This window comes from Ambystoma mexicanum, chromosome 8 (assembly GCF_040938575.1).
Source record: "Ambystoma mexicanum isolate Mex_15411 chromosome 8, UKY_AmexF1_1, whole genome shotgun sequence".
In the NCBI taxonomy this organism is placed as follows: domain Eukaryota; kingdom Metazoa; phylum Chordata; class Amphibia; order Caudata; family Ambystomatidae; genus Ambystoma; species Ambystoma mexicanum.
This window is the reverse complement of record NC_090929.1, coordinates 78,745,526-78,767,990: the sequence shown is the minus strand read 5'-3', so window position 1 is coordinate 78,767,990 and position 22,465 is coordinate 78,745,526. Positions and strand designations below refer to the sequence as shown.

At 43.8% G+C, this 22,465-nt stretch overlaps 1 protein-coding gene across 3 annotated transcripts in view; it reads right to left on the bottom strand.

Moving 5' to 3' along the window:
• GTF3C5 (general transcription factor IIIC subunit 5) overlaps positions 1-21,317 on the bottom strand; it is a 144,412-nt gene extending 123,095 nt beyond the window's left edge. For 2 of the 3 annotated variants that reach the window (XR_011268475.1, XM_069609321.1), the window contains exon 1: positions 21,013-21,315. Coding sequence is in view for 2 of the 3 variants with exons in the window: in XM_069609321.1 (XP_069465422.1) it covers positions 21,013-21,207 (195 nt within the window). In the remaining variant the exon portion in view is untranslated. Of the gene's footprint in view, positions 1-21,012 lie in introns of all 3 variants that reach the window. The other variant, XM_069609322.1, reaches the window with a different exon arrangement.
• Between the last annotated feature and the right edge of the window lie 1,148 nt (positions 21,318-22,465).

Below are 22,465 nucleotides of genomic sequence, written 5' to 3'. Positions count from 1 at the left end.
TTATCCGGTCATTCTAGGTATCCTGTGGTTAAGGGTCCACAACCCCTACATCAACTGGACGGCGGGTACTCTTTTCTTAGGTTCCGAACATTGTGTTCACGGTCACTTTATAGCAAAACCCCCTTCACCAAATCCGGAGCAGGAGGCAGGGATTGCCAATACTATTGTAAATGAAGTCTCTTCCCTACCAGCAGAATATCATTCATTCCGTTCTATCTTCTCTCAGTCTGAGTTTTCAGAACTTCCCCCTCACCGGAGGGACGATTGTGCGATAGACCTCATCCCAGATCGTCCACTCCCTTTCGGGAGAATGTATATCCTATCAGCCAAAGAAAAGGAAGTACTAAAAAAATATCTACACACACATATCAAGAACGGTCTGATTTCCGAGTCCACTTCCCCCGCAGCAGCTTCATTGTTTTTTATACCAAAAAAAGACACCGCCGAGCTCCGTCCTTGCATCGACTTTAGGGGTTTAAATAAAATCACCATCCCGGACAAATATCCCATGCCTCTCATTCCCGATATATTAGAAGCAGTACAAGGAGCCAAAGTTTACACCAAGCTTGACTTAAGAGGAGCCTACCACCTAATTCGAATAAAGGCTGGGGATGAATGGAAGACGGCTTTTCGCACGCCGTTTGGTCATTATCAGTATCGAGTCATGCCGTTTGGACTTATGAATGCCCCAGCAGTGTTTCAAAGATTTATGGATCACATTTTTGCAGACATCAGTTTACATTATGTTATCATTTATCTGGATGACATCTTGATTTTTTCTTCTACCTGGAAAGAACATGTTTTACATGTAAAGGAAGTGTTAACACGACTGCAACAGAATCATCTATTCTGTAAACTGGAGAAGTGTGAGTTTCACAAAACCACCATTTCTTACTTAGGCTACGTTCTTGCTCAACAAGGTATTGCAATGGATCCTGACAAGATATCTGCAATCACAGAATGGCCCTCTCCTCGATCTATTAAAGACATTCAACGATTTCTAGGTTTCGCCAACTTTTATAGAAGATTCATCCCTCATTTCTCCTTGATGACCAAACCCTTAACGTATCTGCTGAAAAAAGACATCCCATTTGTTTGGGCCGATGAGACACAGATCATTTGAACACCTCAAGATTCTTTTTACTCAGGCTCCTATTTTACAAATACCAGATCAAAGTCGAAGATTCATTGTGGAGTCCGACGCATCCCAGTATGCCTTAGGGGCCGTCTTATTTCAACCAGACGAGCGGAACATAGAAAGACCAGTGGCTTATTTATCTAAAACTCTCTCACCGGCTGAACTGCACTACACGGTGTTGGATAAAGAACTCCTAGCCATCAAACGGGCTTTTGAAGAATGGCGTCACCTTCTTCTAGGGGCCCAACACCCTATAGAGGTCAGGACTGACCATCATAACCTCCGATCTTTACAGTACACACAAACCTGCAATAGTCGGCAGGCCCGATGGGCCTATTTCTTTTCTCCGTATCGGATCATATTTACTTTTGTTTCAGGTCGCTCCAATTTGAAGGCAGATGCTTTATCCAGAAAGACACCTCACGAAGAGGTCCCTTTTAAACCCGAACCTATGTTTCCAAGGACAATGTCCATATCTGTAGTTCGTCTCTTTCTACAAAGACTGGAAAATAAATCCAAAGACCTCGAGATCCTAGACTCTACCCTACTATCGACTTATGGATTAACAAGAAGTCAGGGTCTTCTGTTCAAAGGAGAAAAAGTCTACGTTCCTGATCCTGAACTCCAAAAAGAGGTGTTACGATTATGCCATGATTCTCAAGCGGCAGGACATCGAGGGTTTACTAATACCCTGGAACTCATTCAGAGACATTTTTGGTGGCCTTCGGTACGCTCTGATGTGCGAGACTATCTCGCTTCCTGCACTGTCTGTCTACAAACCAAGACACCACGGTGTTCCCCTTTGGGGGAATTGGTGACACCTCTACTACCAGTCAAACCCTGGCAGATAATCTCTACTGATTTCATAGTGGACTTACCTCTTTCCAAGGGGTGTAGCACCATCATGGTCACCGTGGACAGTTTAACTAAAATGGCTCATTTTATCCCTTTGCCTACTATTCCCTCAGCAGCCATTATGGCACGGGTTTTTTTGGAACGCATTTTCTCTCTTCACGGCCTCCCAGAAACTATAATTTCTGATAGAGGACCACAGTATACTTCGAGGTATTGGAAACACATCTGTCAGGCATTGGGAATTACGAGAGCATTAAGCTCCGGCTTTCATCCGCAAACCAACGGACAGACGGAGAGGCTAAATCAGACCCTGGAAGGGTACCTTCGCTGTTATGTCTCGTCGGCCCAGGACAACTGGAAGGATCTGCTACCCTTAGCAGAATTTGCCTATAACAATACGGCACATTCTTCCATCAAGACCAGTCCCTTCCTTTGCACATATGGATTTCATCCTTCAGTTTTTCCTCATGTGACCTCCACCCTTACCAAATTCCCGGACATCGACGCTTTGATCGATACCATTCACCAGGGTCATATCAAAGCAGGTCTGGCCCTACAAGAAGCCCAGACCAGGAGCAAGAAACAAGCCGACAGACATCGAACTCCTACCCCACAATTCAACATCGGGGATCATGTGTGGCTGGCCAACAAGTTTCTCCCCAGGCGGCTCATTCCCTCTAAACTGTCACCTAACTATTTCGGTCCTTTTCCCATCATTGCCAGATTCGGACCGGTAGCCTTCAAACTGAGACTCCCTAGGTCTTGGAGTCGCATTCATCCCACCTTTCACGTCTCACAACTAAAGCCGGATGTGCGTAACCAATTCCACCGCTCTGCGTGTGTATCTCCCCCTCCTGTTATGACGGACTCAGGTCCGGAGTATGAGATTTCGGGGATTTGTGACTCCCGTTACCATAGAGGGGTGCTTCAATACCTTGTGGACTGGAAGGGTTACACCCCCGCCGACCGCTCCTGGGAACCTGCATCCGCGGTTCATGCTCCGCGGTTGGTTCGTGCTTTTTATCGCTTCCACCCGGGTAAACCGGGATTTTCCTCCCTTGGAAGGGGGCATACTGTTACGATGGGTCTCCGACGCGGTCTATTATGGAACCGCTGGCGGCTTCAACCGAAGTTGCGGCTGTGTTCCTCCAACATGGCGCCTATACTCGGTGTCAATGGTCTAGTTGTCAGGACGGGAGACGGCAGCGAAGCTCCGCCTCCCATCCCGGAAACACTACAAGAATCCACGGCTCCTGAACAACAACGCGTTGCTACTGCTATCAGAGGCTTCGCTTCGTGAGTTACCGCTTGGAACCTCATTACTATTGCCTTAGAACCTTTGCATCTGCTAACCCTTGATTTCTCTCTTTTCCTTTTCGAGCAGAGAAGCCCCTCCTCCGTCAACCACGCTTGCATCATCGACTCCATTCGACCGCCGGCGTGTCTTCACTCATGTAAGCTTCTTTCCGCTTTACCCCCCGGTTATCAGATATATAGTTCAGACCTTTCTAAATTACTCTTTCCTTATTCCTCCCAAAGAAACCCAGTCTTTCAGCTTACCATCCTGCTCCTTATTGGAACCCCGTCTGGGATCTATCTTTAAAGGCACACACTCGTACAAACAGCGATCAGAAATCCTCTGCCGACACCCAGTCCCTACCACTTGCAGGTATTATCATTCTCATCCAACCCTCATAGGAAGTCTGACACCATTACCTTCGCTAACTTCTATACGTTTATTCCCAGATCTCTACGGAGCCTGATACTTCATAGACAACGACTTACTTACCATTAGAAGACTTCATCCCGCAAGATCATTGAGAGTTTGAAACCAGCTTTGCACCCAACGCTCTCTACCGGCAGCCGGGTTTTTTCCCCCACGAGGGTTTCCCGGGAGTCTCCTTTCGATACCTGAGTTAGAAGGGGTCGGAAGCAGGTTCCAGGTAGATCTATCCTTTCTTCATGCGTGGACGAAGACAAGGAAGGCCTTGTTGTATTGTTTTTACCGACGAGTTCGCATGTGGGGATTTTCCCAGAGAGTATTAAGATAAAGTGTAACACCGCGTTTGAAAGGCCTTTCGGTCCTGGGGCTCTTGAGTTTTTCAATTTGGTTATTGCCAATATAATATCCTCACAATCAACCACTAAAGGCCAGTCCAAGATCCCAGACTCAATGATTGGTTCTACCACATGGGTCTCTCCATATTTTTACCTAGGTGTTTCACACGCTTTCCTTTATTGGATTTAGTATATTAGATTTACCCTCACCCTTCACCTCCAAAACCAGCCGCCATATGTTTTGTGCATTGCCCTTCCCGATTACCGCAAACATGTGTCGTCTTTGTGTGTTTCTGATCGATAGTCTCTACCTTTTCACCATCTATTATATTCCCTCTTGTTTCGTCTTTTCTCCAGCCCAGGTTGACCTTCAGCACGTCATTGTGCTCTTATGTCCCTTTGCATTTTTCTTTTGGCTTCAGGAATAGCCATATCAAAAGCCTAATAGAATTATAGTACTAAATCAGTGAACAGTGGGGCACCCAAGACCTTATCCTCGCCACTGAGCACCAACTTGTTAAATGGATTTCTAGAACCTGGCCTGATGGACAGGAGGCCACCCTAGTTATAGTGAACAGGGCAACTCTGAGAGGTTAGCCGAAACACAATCAAAGGTAAGCGTGGTCAAGTCACTTCTCAGGAGACTGAATGGGGTCAAAGGTCTTAAATGAGTCCGCACAATTATAAAATTTAGTCTGAATTGTTTTTAAAATTCAGACTAAACTAATTACCCATGTACTTGCGTACACGCAAATGGAATTTAGGGCATAGCATTAACTGCTCGTTATGTCTGACCTAGGTCGAAGTTTATGCCCGAGCCCGGTCAAAGTGGATTCTTCCGCTCTTAAGACCTGTAGGTATAAGAATCCCTTTCGAGGCTCTGACTTTTTAAAAAAGTTCAGATACCCTGTCCATGGCGATAGCTGTTGCTGGCTTTTTATTTTCAGCATGGTTCTGCAGGCATAAACGAGTGATGGAACCAACTCTCAGACTTGGCAGCAGTTAGAGATTCACCCTTGAAGTCTCCCACCTCCTCCGATCTCCTCACCTGTGGACGCTTTGTCGGATGAGCTTTCGGAAGAAATGTCTCTTCTTTCTCGCCAGGAGTGGTTAGACTTTTCTTTGCAGGTTTTAGGATAAGCGCTTCTGGAAGCCACACTGCCTAAAAGCAATAAGTCGGCAATAGGGACTTCCAGCGAGTCCAGCCCACTTCAGGGAAAAGCCTTGCTGAAAAACCCTGATGTAGACCTTCTGTTGATGCCGCCGTTCGTTCTATACTTTGCCCTCCCTTTGTATCCCACATCTCTCCTCTGCTTAAGAAACTCCATTGGCTTCCAGTGGCGAGCCGGATCTTGTTAAATCACTATGTTTGGTGCATCGCGCCTTTTATGGCGTGGGCGCTGAGTATCTTCAAACTAGGTTTGTCCACTACACTCCATCCGGTTTGCTGTGTTCTCATTCTGCGTGTCTTCTTACTATCCCTCACTTCCATCTGTCACGTATGGGAGGCCGCGCCTTCTTGGTGGCTGCTGCTAAATCCTGCAATAAGTTGCCTATTGCTCTTCGGGCAACTGAAGACCACCTTACATTCCGTCGATTGCTGAAAACTACTCTCTTTTAAGCCACCCTTTCTTTCTTATGGTAGTGTCTGGCCTTTCTGGTCCTCTATTACCCTCAGCAACTAGCCCCAAGATACCCTCGGGTGTACGTGCACTTTACTAAGTTTTTATAACATAACAATCCCAGGTAAATATGATCTCTGTGTTTGTTACTTTTCCGATTGTAAAGACTACAATTCCCAAGATGCACCGGAACAGGATGCGTGGCTGACAAGGAACTTGGGATTCAACAGAGAGGGATCTGAGTCGTCCTAACCAACAGGAAGGGAATCCAGAAGGTAAGTGGAGTAGCAGGATGAGGAAGAAAGTATTCGAAATAAAGTAGGCGGCACCGAACCACGGTAACCGTAACCGCTACTGAGCCCAGGGAAGCGTTAAAGGATAACGCGAAAGAGGAGGCTCAGGAGCAGAACAAAAAGGAGGAAGACCAAGAGGGAGGAGCAGAGTAAGAATGGAGGAATGAGTGAAAGCGTGTAGTATACGGAACACTCGAGCAGCGTGTAAACCTGAAGGGAAGTGCAGGGTTGTAACGCACCAAGTGTAGATTCTGACGCGTATTTAAACACGTCATCAAAACAAAGACTGAACACTAGTATGCTGCACTAGCTTCACTGAAGCGGAGATGGCTCATCCCTTCCTCCATTGCTCCCATAGCTTCCAGTGGGGACGATTCATGACACCAACTCTGCAATTAATGCATTTGATGTATTATTCTTATAAATGAGCTTTTAGTCTCAACATTTTAGAATGAATCTAAAAGTTTTATCATTTTTTGTGTAGTTTCGATGTATCATTTTGTTCAACTTATTTTCTTTGTTTCTGTTTTGTTGTTCAACATTATTTGGCAAACAATGCCATAAAAGTTAACTGAACTGATAATTCAATTTAGACGGGTATGAACAAAAATACAGATCTATGCCTTACACAGCTTGTCTTTAATGAACACATAAAAGTAACCAAATATCCCAAGTGTAAAAAGCTAGGGTGATACAAAGGTAGTCCAGTTGCACTGCAATTTAAGATGCTGCGTGCAATGTTAAAAAGTTGCAAAAATGTAAAGGATAAAAAGGGAAAAATAGTTTCCCAGTGGGAATAGTCTGAAGGACTGATCACTTTCCCCATAACAAATGAGCAAAACTCAGAGGATAAGAAGCTGAAGGCTTCACTTCTCTGTAAAATGTCAGGACAGGTTCCAAACCAAAGCAACATTGATTGGGGTCCATAGAACTATGGAGGGAAAGTTGCCAAAAGAGAAATCTTTTCTTACACTGATCACACTCACCCACCCACACAAAGGATTAATGGCCTGGTGGGACACAGCAGAGGCGGCCACTAGACAGTTCCAGAGTAGCAGCATACTGGGCTACAAGTGCAGGTGGCATGAAGATTGGTTGTTGTTTACAACCAACCTTCATGCCACCTGCACTGCGTCATTGAGGTGTTCAGATGAGCGGCATCAGCAGCACGTACCATGAAAGACTATTCACTACGGCGGAAGAAGCACCTAGACTACGTTGTGACTCTGGCGGAGTTGAACTCCAGTACCCTGGAAAGTTCTATGTGTAAGGGACAGTTCAATGCAGTACCCCTGCAGTACCTGCGGTACACGTGGTGCCGTGGATGGGCATTTCCTCAGTTAATTTGATGGGAAAGAAGTGACATATTAAGTGTCTCAAACATGGCTCGTAAAGGTATCGGCTGATTTGATCAGTTCGGTGTGACCATGCCATGTGTGTGTTTTTTTAAATCTTCGAAACCTACTGCAGCAAAATTACTAGCAGCTGAAAGAGGCTCTTGCAGAGTTTCTTTTTCACAGCGCATGGAGGAAGATGATCGAGTTAAGGCAGAAACATTAGCCTCGGCAAGTACAACTGAACAGAGGAGCAGCTCGCACTGCATGTTTATTTGGAATCCATTCAGAGTTTCATTTGCTGAAAACAGGTTAACCTTGGCAATCGTGGAGAGTTCGTTAGAGAGTACTTTCTCTGTTGACTGTAATGTCACTTAGGGCGTAAAGTACCCTAAAAAGTATACTAGTGCAGCCTTATCGTGATATTTTTGTTTAATATTGGGAGCTTGTTGTTTTCTGTGAATTACTTTTTTTTGGGAGGGGGGATCAGATGATGAACCATTCGACTTATAATTTACGTACCCAAATGTTGACAAATAAGGGTCTGCAACAAGATTAAGAAGTTTATAGCTTTTTTAGGAAAGAAAATGCAATAACTCGGTGAATGGCTTGACAGAGGATTCCATCGCATCTGAAATATAGAATTTGGGTGACCCGGGTGATGCCGGAATAGGTTGGAGGAATCACAGCATAGCCCTGCTTATAAAGAAATATCTGGACATAGAACCCTGATGACCCCTACTGCTTAACACAAATTCATCAACTTTAATCCCTACTCGAGAACAAGTACAGATATTAGAACCGTTAATGCTGTGCATCAGTTGGCTCGTACTGATTGTGTGCATTTTAGCGATATTAGTATGATCAATTTTGCGGACAATGGTGTAGTCGCAGATATTGTATCACAAGAGATTTGCCTTAGTGCTTATTCTGGTGTAAATGACTAGGTCAAAGAAATTTCTATTTTGGAAAATGAAAGGGGGATATGTGACAGCTTAGCTGCTGAATGAAGGCTTGATCCCTTACAGAATTACTTGATGTGTTGGATGATACATCTACGGTTGAAGTAGAATATTGTCTGGGAGGTCTTCATCGCACTTCGAGAGGTAGACAAACGTATTAAATTAATTTCACCTACAAATTCTGCTTTAAATATGGTACGGAGTTCGTTCGTTGACCTCTATGATAACATTTGCGATAAAGTGAGGGCTCATACCCTGCTTCTGAGCGAAATTAAACTAAAATTGGAATTTCTGGGAGACAAGAGGTTTAGACCTATGCCCAAATAATAATGACAATATTTAATGTCCCTTAACTTCCGGTTAACGTTCCAGCTATCTATAAGCGAGCAGGAGGTTGAAATAACTGGTCTAATTCCAACCTCTGTGGATAATAATCTGATCAATGCGTGTGGTACCCCGTTATTGACAAAACTGCTGCGGCCACAACAGTCAATGATGGGGTAAAGGCTAGACAATGGTGTTTGGAGCATCACAAGAATGTGAGTGAGGCGATTTTGAAACTGGAAAATGAGCCGGTTTCAGGCTGTTCGGGGGTGGAGGGGGGGGGGGGGCTTTGTGTCCCAGAACAGTAGAGAAAAAAGCAGGGAAGAAACACCGGAAGAGAAACTAAAAACATCAAGGCCAGCAGATGGAAAGGTAAATCCTCACGCATGTACCTGAGGAACCTAACCAAGTCCTTTGACCGTATAGCGAGTGGTAAGACAGGAAGTGGTACCGATGGTAAAGATGAATGTGTGTTTGGAAGTTGAGGGTGAATGCAATTTGACCTTTAATGAAAACAAGAAACAGCTGGTGGCAGAGACCCATAAACCCCTGACTTGTGTGTTGGTGGTTTCCTCAGCACAGACCGATGATTTGAAAACAGCTTCATGTGATCTGCCTTCGAAAAAAAGAAATGAAATATTGGGGGGGATTGTGCGTCATGATGGTTCTACTCGTACTATGCTCAACTGTAATGTGCACAGACAGATGATAACCGGTTTCCCACTCAGTTGATTACCAAGAAAAAGGTGGTCCTTAAGTGGGAACCACAACGCAAACTTGCTTTGCTGGCTTGTCACTCTAACTCAAGTAAAGAAATGCTGCATGAGGAAAGTGGTTCTATGAAACTGAATGGTAATGGTGCATGTTTGAATACATTTTTTGGGCCTGTTCAGTCAAAACAGGTAACGGACCATGGAGTAAGGTTGGTCATTGGAATCCACCGTCTAAACTGTTGCAACAGTTGACAAATTCCGGGAAAGTAATGGAAAAAGGCGTCATGAAGATGAACTTCCTCCTCAAAGCGACACTTATAGCGTGTTGAAAAATGGCCAAAGTGGGGATAACTATGCTGACTTGGGGGAAAGAGGTGGGTTGGATAAGAGTCCATATAATGATTGTGAATACAACTAAGCGTGCAAAGGCTGCCCCACTGAGGAACTGTCTTAAGATAAGAAGTCTTTGGGAAATAACTCCCATTTGCTGAAATCGATGGAATGCGATATTGATTTTTGGAGAAATACCAAATCTTAGGGCAGTCTCGTCTATTGATATAGTTTGTGATGAATTTGCAGACTATCCGAGGAACGATACTTGTGTTCTACATATGGAAGCAATGTTCCATAACACAGGTTTTGAAATATCTGCACCGGAGGAGGGACTGCCTGCCGCCTTTTATGGAATTGCAACAGAAAAGAGGGGAGGGGTTTTGTCGCTGCAGGGCTGTATCAAGTAGGGGGGGGGGGTTGTGATTGGTGGCATGTGGGTAGCCCGACTCTACTACATTCACAGCCACCAGGCGAGAGTAGCTCTGCTAAAGCATTTTCACAGCCACCTGTTGGTTTGGGGTGTGTGGTGGATGCGATTGATACTACACTCAAGTTGACTGGTCCTGTCTGGCTTCTGCATTGTATAAGCCTGGATCTGGTGACAAAAACTCCTTAACCAGGAGACTGGACTGAATTTTGCATCTTGGAACACAAGGGGCCGTTTCCATCGGTTTAACAAATCAACATCTATGTTGTATTTAATACGGTTTAGTGGTGTCTTTTTACAAGAAACATAGCTTACGCTCCTCCAGTATGGGGGTAGATCTTCTGGTGGACTAATTGTAGCAATAAGGTCATACCAAGAATTGAGAGCTTGTGTTGTACCTCACCTGCCATTCGGCATTCTAGGGGTTGAAATATTTCCAGGGAGCTAGAGTGAGCGATGCCCTTTGCTTGGGATAAATATGTACTGGCATACAAAGGTGTGCGATCTGGTTTGATTCTTTAAAATAATTGTGGAATGTGTAGAAACAAACAACAAAAATGGATGGCAGGTCTAGCGTCAGTTGACCTCCAGGGTATGAAAGGGGGAATCTTTACCTGGTTCAGGGGTACGAGCAGATCTTGTCTGGATTACTTTTTTTGGTAGATCTTTCCTTATTCAATGATGAAGACGTTTGCAAATGAGACTACATGGAGCGACCATTGTATCATCATCAACTCCTTTGGGTCTGTCCTGGGCAAAAATGATTGTGGAGATGTGGTTGATCTGGTGGCAAATCCAGCCGGTAATAGGGTCTCCTGGAAACCAAGGAATATGTAAATGTTGAATACAAGGTTAGGACTACTTCTAGAAACGATGAATGATAAAAGGTATTTGTACCGTGCACCATCACAACTGAATTGGTCCCCAGGTGCTCAGGCAGATCTGCAAACAAGAAGGCGGGCAGTTAATCTGGTGAAGAGGGAGTAGGAAAGTGAGAAAGGTGATGTCCTGTTGACAGCTTCAGTTCGGTTTTCACCGTACCCTGAGCTTGGGTGTGAATATCGGATCGATGCGAGTCCTCGTGTGCTGTTGGTGTGAGTTATGTGTTTGTTTGTTGTTGCGGTGTGGTGAAGTGCGTGCGGTTTGCCGTGTGAGATGGTGGTTGTGTGGATTTTTGTGCGAGTTAAGTATGCCGCAATTTGAGCTTTTGGGTTATATGTCTTAGTCCTTATAATTCTTGTTCTATGTATCCGGTTGTCCTATGGAGTAGGCATATTCTCTCTCTTTCCTGTCCGTCTAATTGTTAGGAGTGATGATGTGGCAAGTTCCCAGCTGTGTTATTTCTGACCTTTGTGTACCAGGTTGAGGCATGCATTGTCCCCTACTCTGGTATTGGTGCTGTATTTTTACAATCACTGCTCCCTTCCTATCTATTTCCTGTCGGGGATCCATTGCTGCCTGTGTTTACTTTGTAGGCCATGGTGTTACTTACATATCACGTTTACCCTTTCATGCTGAGCTCTCTGTGATCGTTCTTTGGTAGGATTCTAGGTTATTTATCTTTCAATTACTAACTTGATATGCCGTAGATTTTTCTTCCCTTACTTCAGATGATGGGCGTATCTTAGGGAGATCGGGACGATCGGTTTCCACTCTCAGCATTGTTTCAGCTGTGTATGTGCCCCATAGGCACTCTTTCCATTTATGGTGCAAGTGCCAAGATTTGAGGCGATATCTGAATAGGCGGTGATCTCTTGTGTTACTTATGTTCTTTGTTGGTAGCTTGTTCCAGGTTTTTGGGGCGAGGTGAGAGAAAGAGGATCCTCCGAATTTTCTTTTGTTGCATGGTTTTGGTTCCAAACGGATGTCGTTGCTGGATCTGAGCAGCCTTGTTGGGTGGTGTACGTTTATTTTTTCTCTTAGGAACTCAGAGCCTTGGCCGTGGATTGCTCTGTGTGTTATGCACATTGATTTGAACTTGATTCACTATTTTATTGGAAGCCAGTGTAGCGTTTCCAGCGTTGGTATGATGTGTTCTCTTCGAGGTCGTTTGAGGAGCAGTCTGGCTGCCGCATTTTGTATGCGTTGTAGTTTTTTTAGAAGTCGTTCTGGCATGCCCAGATATAGGCTATTGGTGTAGTCTACTCTGGACATGACAGCAAGTATTTAGTAGGTGACAGGAACGGTATGATCATTTTTACTGCTCGCAGGAGAAAGAAGCATTTCTGCTTTAGAGCGTTTACTTGTGGCTCTAAAGTTCGTTGTCCAACAGAACTCCCAGGTTTTTTTTCTTCTTTTTTTTTTTACTACAATCGTCCATGGGGCTGGGTTTGTACCAAGTACTGTTGGCCAGGGGATGTAGTGGTTGTCTTCTCCGTTTTTTGTGATGATCATTATTTTTGTTTTAGCTGGGTTGAGTTTGAGGTAAGAGTTCATCCAGTTGTAGATTTCACAAAGGCAGCTCTCTAATGTGTTTTGTTCTTGTGTGTCTTGTATTTTGTAGACTAGTTGTGGGTCATCGGCATAGTTGTAACGGGTGAGGCTGTGTCTTTTAACGATCTTGATTAGTTGAGACAGGTAAATGTTAAATAATAGTGGGGAGAAGGATGATCCTTGTGGTACTCTGTATGAGGATTCTCTTGGGTGAGTGTGGTAAACTCTCCTGTTAGTCATTCAAGCGGCTCAGACACAGACCAGCTGTGGAGCTATTATATTCTCCAGGTGGTAGCTTTATTATACATATGTACAGCATGTACATGGACCAGTTAGTCTTGAGGTATTTACAGTGACACATAGGACTGGAGAGGAACAGGTATAGGTAATGCACTACATACAAAGGAGCAGAGACCCACCGGCCATCCTATAATCCCAGCTCAGGCCCCCAACTGACACTTCGAACATTCACTCACAGATCCACTCAACATTCTCCTGAGCTGCCTTCACGCATCAACATTCCAATAGCAAGCACTCCTGGCCAGTGACAAGACAAGACTTACAATACAACATCTCCCTTTCATACCAGACACAACCACAACCTCTCCCTTTCACACCAAAGCCTTCCAAGCACAACTAACAACCTTCCTTCTGGACCCGCCACATCCAGAAACAGAGCCTGCCACACAACCAAACGACCATGGGAACATCAACCATACATACAGGTGGGGAAACGGGAGGGGGGGGACCACAGATTGCCACGCGGCGGACCCGGGTGCTACCACAACCGTGAAGCAGAACCTTATGTAAACTTTTGTCTGTGAAAGTCCAGCAAACTAACAACCAGGGAGAGAGGTGTTGCCACACCTAGGATAACGTTTGCAGAAGGGATACGTAGATCACACTTCTTGCGCTCTCACACTCACATCTCATTCAAACCACAAGCCACTCCCACTTTTCACCCTCCAGGCATCCCACAGTATTACAACCATTGAACATACTTAGCAACATCCAACCAAACATAAAGCAAACGCATGCACATCATCCACAACACACATTCAGTGCTCACATACATATACGGGGGGCGGTGGAACAAGGCGGCATACACACAGATGCAACCTCTCACAACAGGTGGGCAGAACATCCCCACCCGTGCCACGTACATCCTTAAGCCCATACATGTGCCATACAACCCAAACACAACCAGAATCATGCACATGAAACATTTAACAAATAATGTGCTCCTCGTAGCACTAAACGCAGTAATTATACATTTCAACCTTATGAAAAACCATAACTAAATTCATTTAACCTATAGGCCCATTAAATACAGTGCACATTAAATACATCCACTGGCCAATACCCCTCTTTGGTTGAGATAACTTTACCCAAAGTTTCACTTAAAATAATACATCTCACAACATATCAACCTCTACATGGTTGCCCATTAAATTTGTTTAAAATTCTCCATACTCGAAATATTTATTTCTGTCAGGCTCAACCCTTTTTGGTTGGCCACCCCTGTACCTCACGTTTGAGTGTACTTATCTGTGTACCTCACGTATGAGCATACATTTCGCCATATTCCTATTGGCACCTACGGTACTGGGATTCCTTACCTTCATTCCAAATACCTTCAAAAACCAATTTCTCAGCACACATTACTCTCAGATTACCCTGCACTTCGACCATAAACATCAACACACGCGTCTTGGTCGGGACACAATTAACATTTAGAGCCACTACACCTCACAAACTCACAAGACAATGGCCCGTCACTCTTACAGGGTACCTATATACTGTGCATTTTTCAAATAAATTTCAACATAAGGTCTTACCAAAACCCTAATACTGTTACCTAAAATAATAGACATTGCCTCATGTTACACAAAATGTTGGCATAAACTCTTGTATGGAAACTCTATTAAACTTCCAACCTCCAACACAAAAATGATGCCCATGTTTAAACATGTCAACTAAACATTTGCAACATGCACCAAAACGTTCCATCTTAGAGTCATATTTACACAGTTCCAATATATACTGACATTATTACCTAATTCATTCAAATTGTTCTTAAGAGCACTGCATTCACAAAAAAATAAAAAATAAAAAAAATAAAAAGTGTTCCTTCCATGTGCATGCTAGCTGGATCAGGGCCAGCGTCCCATATGTATATTCTTTAAACCAAAAGCAGCAAGAGAGTCCTCCTGACGTGAGAAAACTATCATATAAGACCTGTAGAAAATAAAATGTTATCAAACTTCATCATTTGTGCCCTTATGCTCAAATCCATCACTTTACAAACACTGTAATGCAATGGGTTTGTTTTCACATTGAAAAAATTATACAAAAGTTAAAATCCATCTACTTTCGGATTACTCTAAAAAGCATTGCATTCTTTTTGTTTGACATGTCCGTTTCACTTCTGATTTTTACAGAACAAAAAAAATGTTTAACTTGCAAATGATTATTCCCCACTGTTTCCATAATGTACCTTTGCGGCAGCGATGGCCAAGTCCGTTGGAATCTTTATTGCACACACTAACGTTCTAATATAAACATGAAACTCCTGGCCAGTGACAAGACTTACAATACAACAGTTAGATTTGAAAGGTTTGATCCATATAGTTTCTGTACTGTTTGTTAGGAAGGATTTGATCCACAGTAAGGCGCGGTCAGTGATTCCACTAAACAATGGAAACTAAACACCTGTGGAGTGGATAATTACGGCAGGTGCATTGAGAATATGGTTTCCATGGCTCAGCTTTCTTCTGCGAGCAAATGTAGACCAAAAGTGACACATGGGTATAGATATGATCATGTAACAGCTACTGAAAAACGAAAGCGTTGCTCCTCTATTAGTGTGGTAAATGTGAGTGATCTGGATTTAAGAGACAAATTGGAAATAATCTGAAAATTAAGACAACATTTTAAACTGTATTAATCAAGAATGGTGCCGGATTTATGATGGATATACTTGGGAATAAGAATCTGTGTGCGTTCTGGGAGGTAATTAATGCGCTTGAGAGTAATCAGGCTGTTAAACAAATTAATGCTGTCCCCGAGAATGAGTTGGTGTCCCATTTTACAAGCTTGTACTTGACAGGATGCAAGTCTTTGCAGCCTGTTAAGGAAATTGAATTGGTAAGGGAGGAAAAAAGAATCTCCTCGGTCGATTTGGAAATAATATTGAAATTTATTTTAAAAAATGCAGTAGCTCTAGGGCAGCTGGTCCTAATAAACATACGGTATATTTAAGAGTAATCCAGATGGTTGGGCGTGTCTAAACAATTCTGCTCAATGACATACTTACTGAAAAATATCCTGAATCTTGGCGTACAGCTTTTGTGGTGCCCATTTTTAAAAAGGGGCGTGAAAACTGACCGCAGAAATGAACGCCCCATAACAATAATGGACGCGGACAGTAAAGTCTTTGCATCCCTTTTATTGTCACGTTTGGAGGAATTGGTGAAGCATGATAGACTAAATGTGCTCCAAACCGGATTTCGTAAAGGGCATGGTTTAAATGTAAATTGTTTTGTTGTACGTTACATACAGGAACAGGCATGGACGGAGAAACAGGGTTAAACATTTGCTGGAGAAACAGGGTCAGACTTTTGCTGCCTCGATTGATCTTTCTGCAGCCTTCAATTCTGTAGCAAGACCTCGACGGTGGGCTAAGCTAGCGAATTGGGGCATTCCCGAAGGTCTTCTGAAATTAATTATCGCCTTTCATTATGGATCAAGAATAGTAAATATGGTTGCTTTTCTTTCAGGCCTTTGTTAAGTACTTTGAAGGGAATGTTTTCCCGAAATTGTTGTATGGGACAGAGCTGTGGGGATCATGGCTGTATGTATATTTGGACAAAATTGAAGCAATCATTTGGAGGAAAGTGTTAAGAGTACCCAATTGTATTCCTCTTGCAGCGATCCAATTTGCATTAGGCATTTACTCACTGTGCGCAAAAGCAGAGATCTTTGGCTATGTACCAACAACAAAAACAAAAAGTGTAATAAAATCAGCTTTCCTGCAGAAAAGGCATTATATAGTCATTTCCAGGATACCATGCTGATGGCGAAGGATAAGACCAACTTTTTGAAGGAATTTATAAAACATTGTGTAGACATTCTTGAAGAAATTGGAAGTAAAACTGCTGACCGTGAATATGATTTATTAAAAAGGTGAAAAAAAGATATTGCAGTTTTGGGACTGGGTCAAGACGGTGGATGATACGTTTCATGGATTCCCCACCTTATATCATTTTTCCTTAGAGCACAAAAAAGGGGGCTCTGATGCTCAATATTTGGAGCGCTTTCCAAATCGACATTTAAGAGAGATCATAATGTGCTTTAGGTGGAACCTCTTATATACCAAGGAGGTTCTGCTTAGGCGTAGGTTAATAGAAGCCAAAGATGCATATTATTGATTTTGTCAAGCAGTGAACGAAGTAGAAACACTTCGTAATGGAGTGTCCTGCAGTGTCGACGGTGGGAATGTGTTAGATTAAGAAATTTGGTATGGATCTAAAATGTGTGGATTGTGATTTCATCTGGAGAAAATGCTGTAGTGTTAACTCGACCTGCATTGGTCTTGCTCGCAGTCTTTGTGATACATCTGGAATTAAATACATTGGGGGATGGGGAGCTATCAGCAGGAACTGAGCTTAACCGATTGCTCTTTCCTCTTGGAATAGGACCTGGTGGGATTCTATAGGTTTTGCACTGAAAATGAATCTATAGCATTAACGGTTTAGATCGGTCAGCCTCTATTTGCGTGTACCTATTCATGAATTTTAGGGATGTTTGGTGACTCAGTTTAATGTAATTTTAGAGACATTTTGCTAGTTTTAAGTTTTGTATTGTATCTGAATTTTTCATCAAAATACTTTGATATACATAAAAATGTTTATTTTCCTTCCTTTTTTGGTTTATAAACCTGTGTATTTTTATGCACAAGTTTTAGATTTAGAGGCCCGATTTCAGTGCAATCTAAGAAAGTAATTTAAATGTGTTGTATTTTGTAAAGGTTTGTATAAACCAAATAAACATTTTTTTCCTGAGCTGACGTCGCCCTTTATCCCCTCAACTTGTGGCAACGTGTATGTCACGCTTCTAGGGACCATGGTTCCAGTGGCAAGAATGAGACGTACATATCCTGTTTGCATTTAAAGTTAACTGCTGTTAGTACTGCTCAGAAAAGCTTGCAGCAGCTAAGGGCTTATGGGAAAATTAATTTACGGAACTAGCTAAATGGATAGTATGCAATAAAGTAAAAATAAGGCTTTAAAATGTAAACATTTATAATTGCCTATAAATAGTTCAATCAAGAATATGAAAAATGCTTTTACTGAGTACACAATAATTGTTTTGCCCTCTTCCGTCACTTGCCAAATAACTTACTATCTTTATATTTCAACGTCCTTGCTCCCAAAACACCCCAACAAATGGATCAGCACACTGCCATAGCTATCAGGGGTATTCCCCGCCTTCAGTAAATCTCAAAAGTCCAGGCAAATGTATATCAAACCCACATCTAAGCAGCACAATGAAGTACAAACCCAGTGCAGAGTTCCTTGGGAGAGTATACACTAGTGTGGCCAAATGTGCTATATTTGTGGGACTTAACCAATTGTATTGGGTGTGTATCACACACAATCTGTCCATGAAGGAGAAAACTCTCGACTTTCCTTGTCCACCTGCAGGTTCAAAGCGTTTCCAGCACTCAAAACGTACACTTTTTCGAGTGCTATTTCAAGCGCAAAGAAACAGCCTCTGTGAAACAGCTACTCAACACATTGGATCAGCAAAGCATTCAAGTGGGAGCCATTAGATTAGAGGTTGATGGACACAGACAGTTCAGCGAGAGGGAAGATTGGTAGGGTATTTGGGCCCACAAGAAGTGCAAAGGATTGGCTATAAGAAAAGGTTGGGCTGCATAACGCTGCATACTGTGTGAAATAAGGACATTGTAAAACCCCAGGGAGAATAGTTTAGGTTCACTTTATTTTGCATGCTGCTACTGTAATCTTCCATTTAGGATGGGGAAAAGGGAAGCTAAAACCATGCTCTTTTCCCTGCATGCTTCTATAATGATGTATACATAGTCTGGTTAATTTAATTTGTAATGTGTGTACTTTTTAAGGAATCACTAGAAAAAGTATTATTTAAGCCCAGGAAACCCAAATATTCATATAAAGTAAAGCTGGTAAGAAATGTGCACAAGTACTTACATCGGAGACTGGGCCCAACCCACGGTCCCACCACTTAACTAAAGTGTGATTCCGGCAAATCATTTAATCTCACTGTGGCCTATCTGCATTCCATGGAAGTGATTCAGTTGACTGGTAATAAAAAGCCTTATTTATTCGTTGTTAACTAGACTGAAGAGTTACTCCATGTATAATAAGAGTGACCAATTATATTGCACAGCACAAAGTTGTCTCTTGGCTTATTCATGGTAACGTCTTGTAACGCCACTTCCCATGACGCTCTTGAGTTTCAAAGGCTGGCGACACGCATAAAAATGTGCTTGTCTAACGTCAATTCTGATGCTGTCAGTACATATGCATGTCTTTAGCCGCGCAGGGTCTTCGAAATCCCTGGACAGGCACTTGTGAGAAATCGGAAATTTCTCTGTGTATAATGGTCCTAAATAGTACGGTCATTTTTTGTTTCTCCATGTTGTTCTCCTCACCCCCTTATCACCTCACTCTTTGTCACGCACCATCTGAAAAGTGGTTGGCCTAGTACGGTAGTTTATGATCATATGTTCTTCTCCCTCTCCCCCACCCTTTCTCGCCTTCCTTCTTGTCATGCACTTGTACTAGGAGTAAGGCCGCCAGGCCTAGTCTGCTAGTCATTTTTTGTTAGATCATTCGGAAACTTCAAGGCCCAAGAATGACACTGTATTGCCGTCCCGCTTTGAAGCACTTCACTTGCGTATAAGCGCTTTACAAATAACTACAATGACTACTACAGTTTTGTTACCTTTTGTGCTTTGTATGGGTTAAAATGCCCTTTTCCACTTACGTTACCAAAAAAGTGGCTAGGGGGGAAAATACTGCTTGAACCACGTACCACAGGATCATTCTGATACACCTTCTCATCTAAACCTTTTTGGAAAGTTGGTTACACCTTTTCATCTAAAAACCTTTTTGTAAAGTTGGTTACCTTAGGTGGATGGAGCCATTGCTGTACCCCAGCAAAAAACAGATACAATCTGGTCTTCTCAATGGTGGCACCCATTGGTGTAACAATGGGTGTAACGATTGCTGTCCTCCACTGTACACATGCGCACACATCGGATAGCAATCCAAACCGTTGCATGGGTGCACCGAAGAGTACAGTGAACGGTGCAATCCCAATTGTACGCATTCTTCAGAGCAAGGATGCAATAATTCATTTATCTCTGACTTGTATGTGGAGAGGGATCAGAACCAAGGGAACAAGTTCATCCACTCAATCCCTGGCCTGCTGTTATAAAGGAACGAGCTGTTTTGAAACTCTTCTCAACCACCAAGTACCCGGTCCATCCGTACCTGGGCCCCCTGGCCTCTCCATTATCCTCCTTCTACTCCACACTTGTCTCATCTCACCTAGATGAGAAGGGATATCTCTATCCAAGTGAGCACTTCTTTTTCAACCACCAATCCCCACCTAGCAGCCTCTCACTGAGCTACACACATGCCCTGTAATGCTTCCACTGGTACCTTAACATTTAATGGAGTGCAGCACCCTATCAGTTGGTTGACAGCTCCTCTGTGCTCTCCCCTTTGGCTAAACCAATCTACTCCTCTTATGTTCTCCACTCCCTCACCAAACTACTCACCTTTATCTAAACTACTTCACCACTGATCCCCCCCCCCACCACCTGCCTTCTGCAGAAAATTTCACACACTCCCTGCTGCCCTCACTCAACCCCACGTCACTTTTCATCCTTTCCCATCGTTACTACTCTACTCCACACCTGGCTGACACCTTCCTCATCCCTTACCTTGGCTGTTGCCCACACTGTCCCCTTCCAGTGTGCCATACCCTTGCACTCTGACATGTCTGAGCCTCCTTTCCCTTCTGACCGTGCAGATTCATTCAGCTTCTGCCCGCCTGGCTCACTGACCTGTTGCCCCCTTACTTCCTCCAGGGGGCTGCAGCAGACCTGCGGCTCGGCAAACGTTGTAGACTACGACTCCCATGATCCCTCACTACTGAATAAACTGCCTGGGGATGTCGGGAGTTGTAGTCCAAAACACCTGGCGAGCCAGAGGACCCCCGTGTATTTACTCCTGGCAGATTCATCTTCCCACAGCCCGTTACTTCTTACCTGGCTGCCCAGACACTACTCTCCCTTTCTTTCTTTCTTCACCTGGCTAATTCGCCTCCTTACCTGGCTTCTCTGGCGGCATCCTCTTTCTCCCCCTGGCTGATGCTCCACCGGACTGCCCTCCTATTCTGGAGGACCCCTGCCAGCCCCCGTCCTTATGCTTCGCTTCGCTGCGCCGCCCTCCCATCCCTCCTTACCCGGCTGACAGCCGCCTCTCCGCCCAGGGTTTCCAGCATGCCCCTCACGTTGCGCACCTGGCCCGGATACTCCACGCAGACCATCCGCTTATTATGCAGGTTCAGGGCCAGAGCCCCCGAGCCCGGCTCTCGGGGCCCCGAGCTGGCCCCCTCCTCCGCCGCCGGGGTCCCCTCGCCCTCCCCGGCTTCCTCCATCACCCCGGTCCAGCCTGACTCCCCGGTGGCCCAGGCATGGGTGTGGAGGAGGGACTAGGCCCGCGCTGTCCCCAGAGGTCGGCAGCCCTTCACGGAGCCGCCATCTTGGAGAGAGTCTGGGGGGCTGGGGGTGCGGGGAGACAGCCCTGCAACGGCCTTCACTCGAGATTCTAAAAGTAAAATCGAATAATTAAGGTCACAGAGCGAAGAAATATAGTTCATACAATATATAAGAACCATTTTTACTGCAATTATATTTACCGTGAATATAGTAGGAATATTACAGATAAATGTTAGATACTTATAATTCAATGGAATTTTAGAAAATAATTCCAATAAATACTTTATAATATTCGTGTAACGCGTTCATGTTATGTAGCATTGTACTGTCTAATATGGTCGCCACATTCTTCTCAAAGCAATGCCCACACTTTTCTTTGTTATGTTCACATTAGTCCAGTTTCTACTATAGTATTCTGTGACTAAAAAGTCCTGGAATGAATGCCCAGATATTGTTTACGTTAATCCCCATTACTCCTAGTCTTCCTCTTCCTCATCACAACACTTACTTTTGCAGCCCCGTATCAACTCACGGGAACCCTTCTCCAACTTGAATTCTATGTCAAGACGGAGGCGAGCATTATGCTTCATCTTCCATTTTATTCCTGTGTCCATCACTTTCAACAATGAACAATTCGTAAACTTTTCATCTGGAGAAAAAAACTTTTTTTTTTTTTTACTTTTTCAAAACGAAAACTACATTTACCTTCTGTCCCAGGTCCACTGTAGTCTTAATGGCCTGTCCAGGTGACCTTAGTCAGAGCTCTCAACCATTTGTGTTGCAAAGGCGGGTGAAATCACCCGATTTTGTTTTTGGAGGGTGAGACGCCCATTGGAATGTATGGGCGTGCAGGAGGTTTGGCGGGTGAGTCAGCCCTTTACAAGGCGGGTGACACCCGCCAAAAGCTTGTGAGTTGAGAGCTATGCCTTAGTCCATACATGCCAACATTCCGACGCAGCTGGGAGGCAGATTTCTACAGAGAAATCGGGAGACAACAATTCCGACGCAGCTGGGAGGCAGATTTCTACAGAGAAATCGGGAGACAACAATTTCCCCATATGAATGCATTGGGGAAATAATTATTTTAGGCGGGAGGACGTGAAAAATAAAAGTAATTTTCACTGAAAAATCAGGAGTCTCCCGCCTAAATCGGGAGGGTTGGCATGTATGTTAGTCCTTTCACCCCCTGTTCTCTCC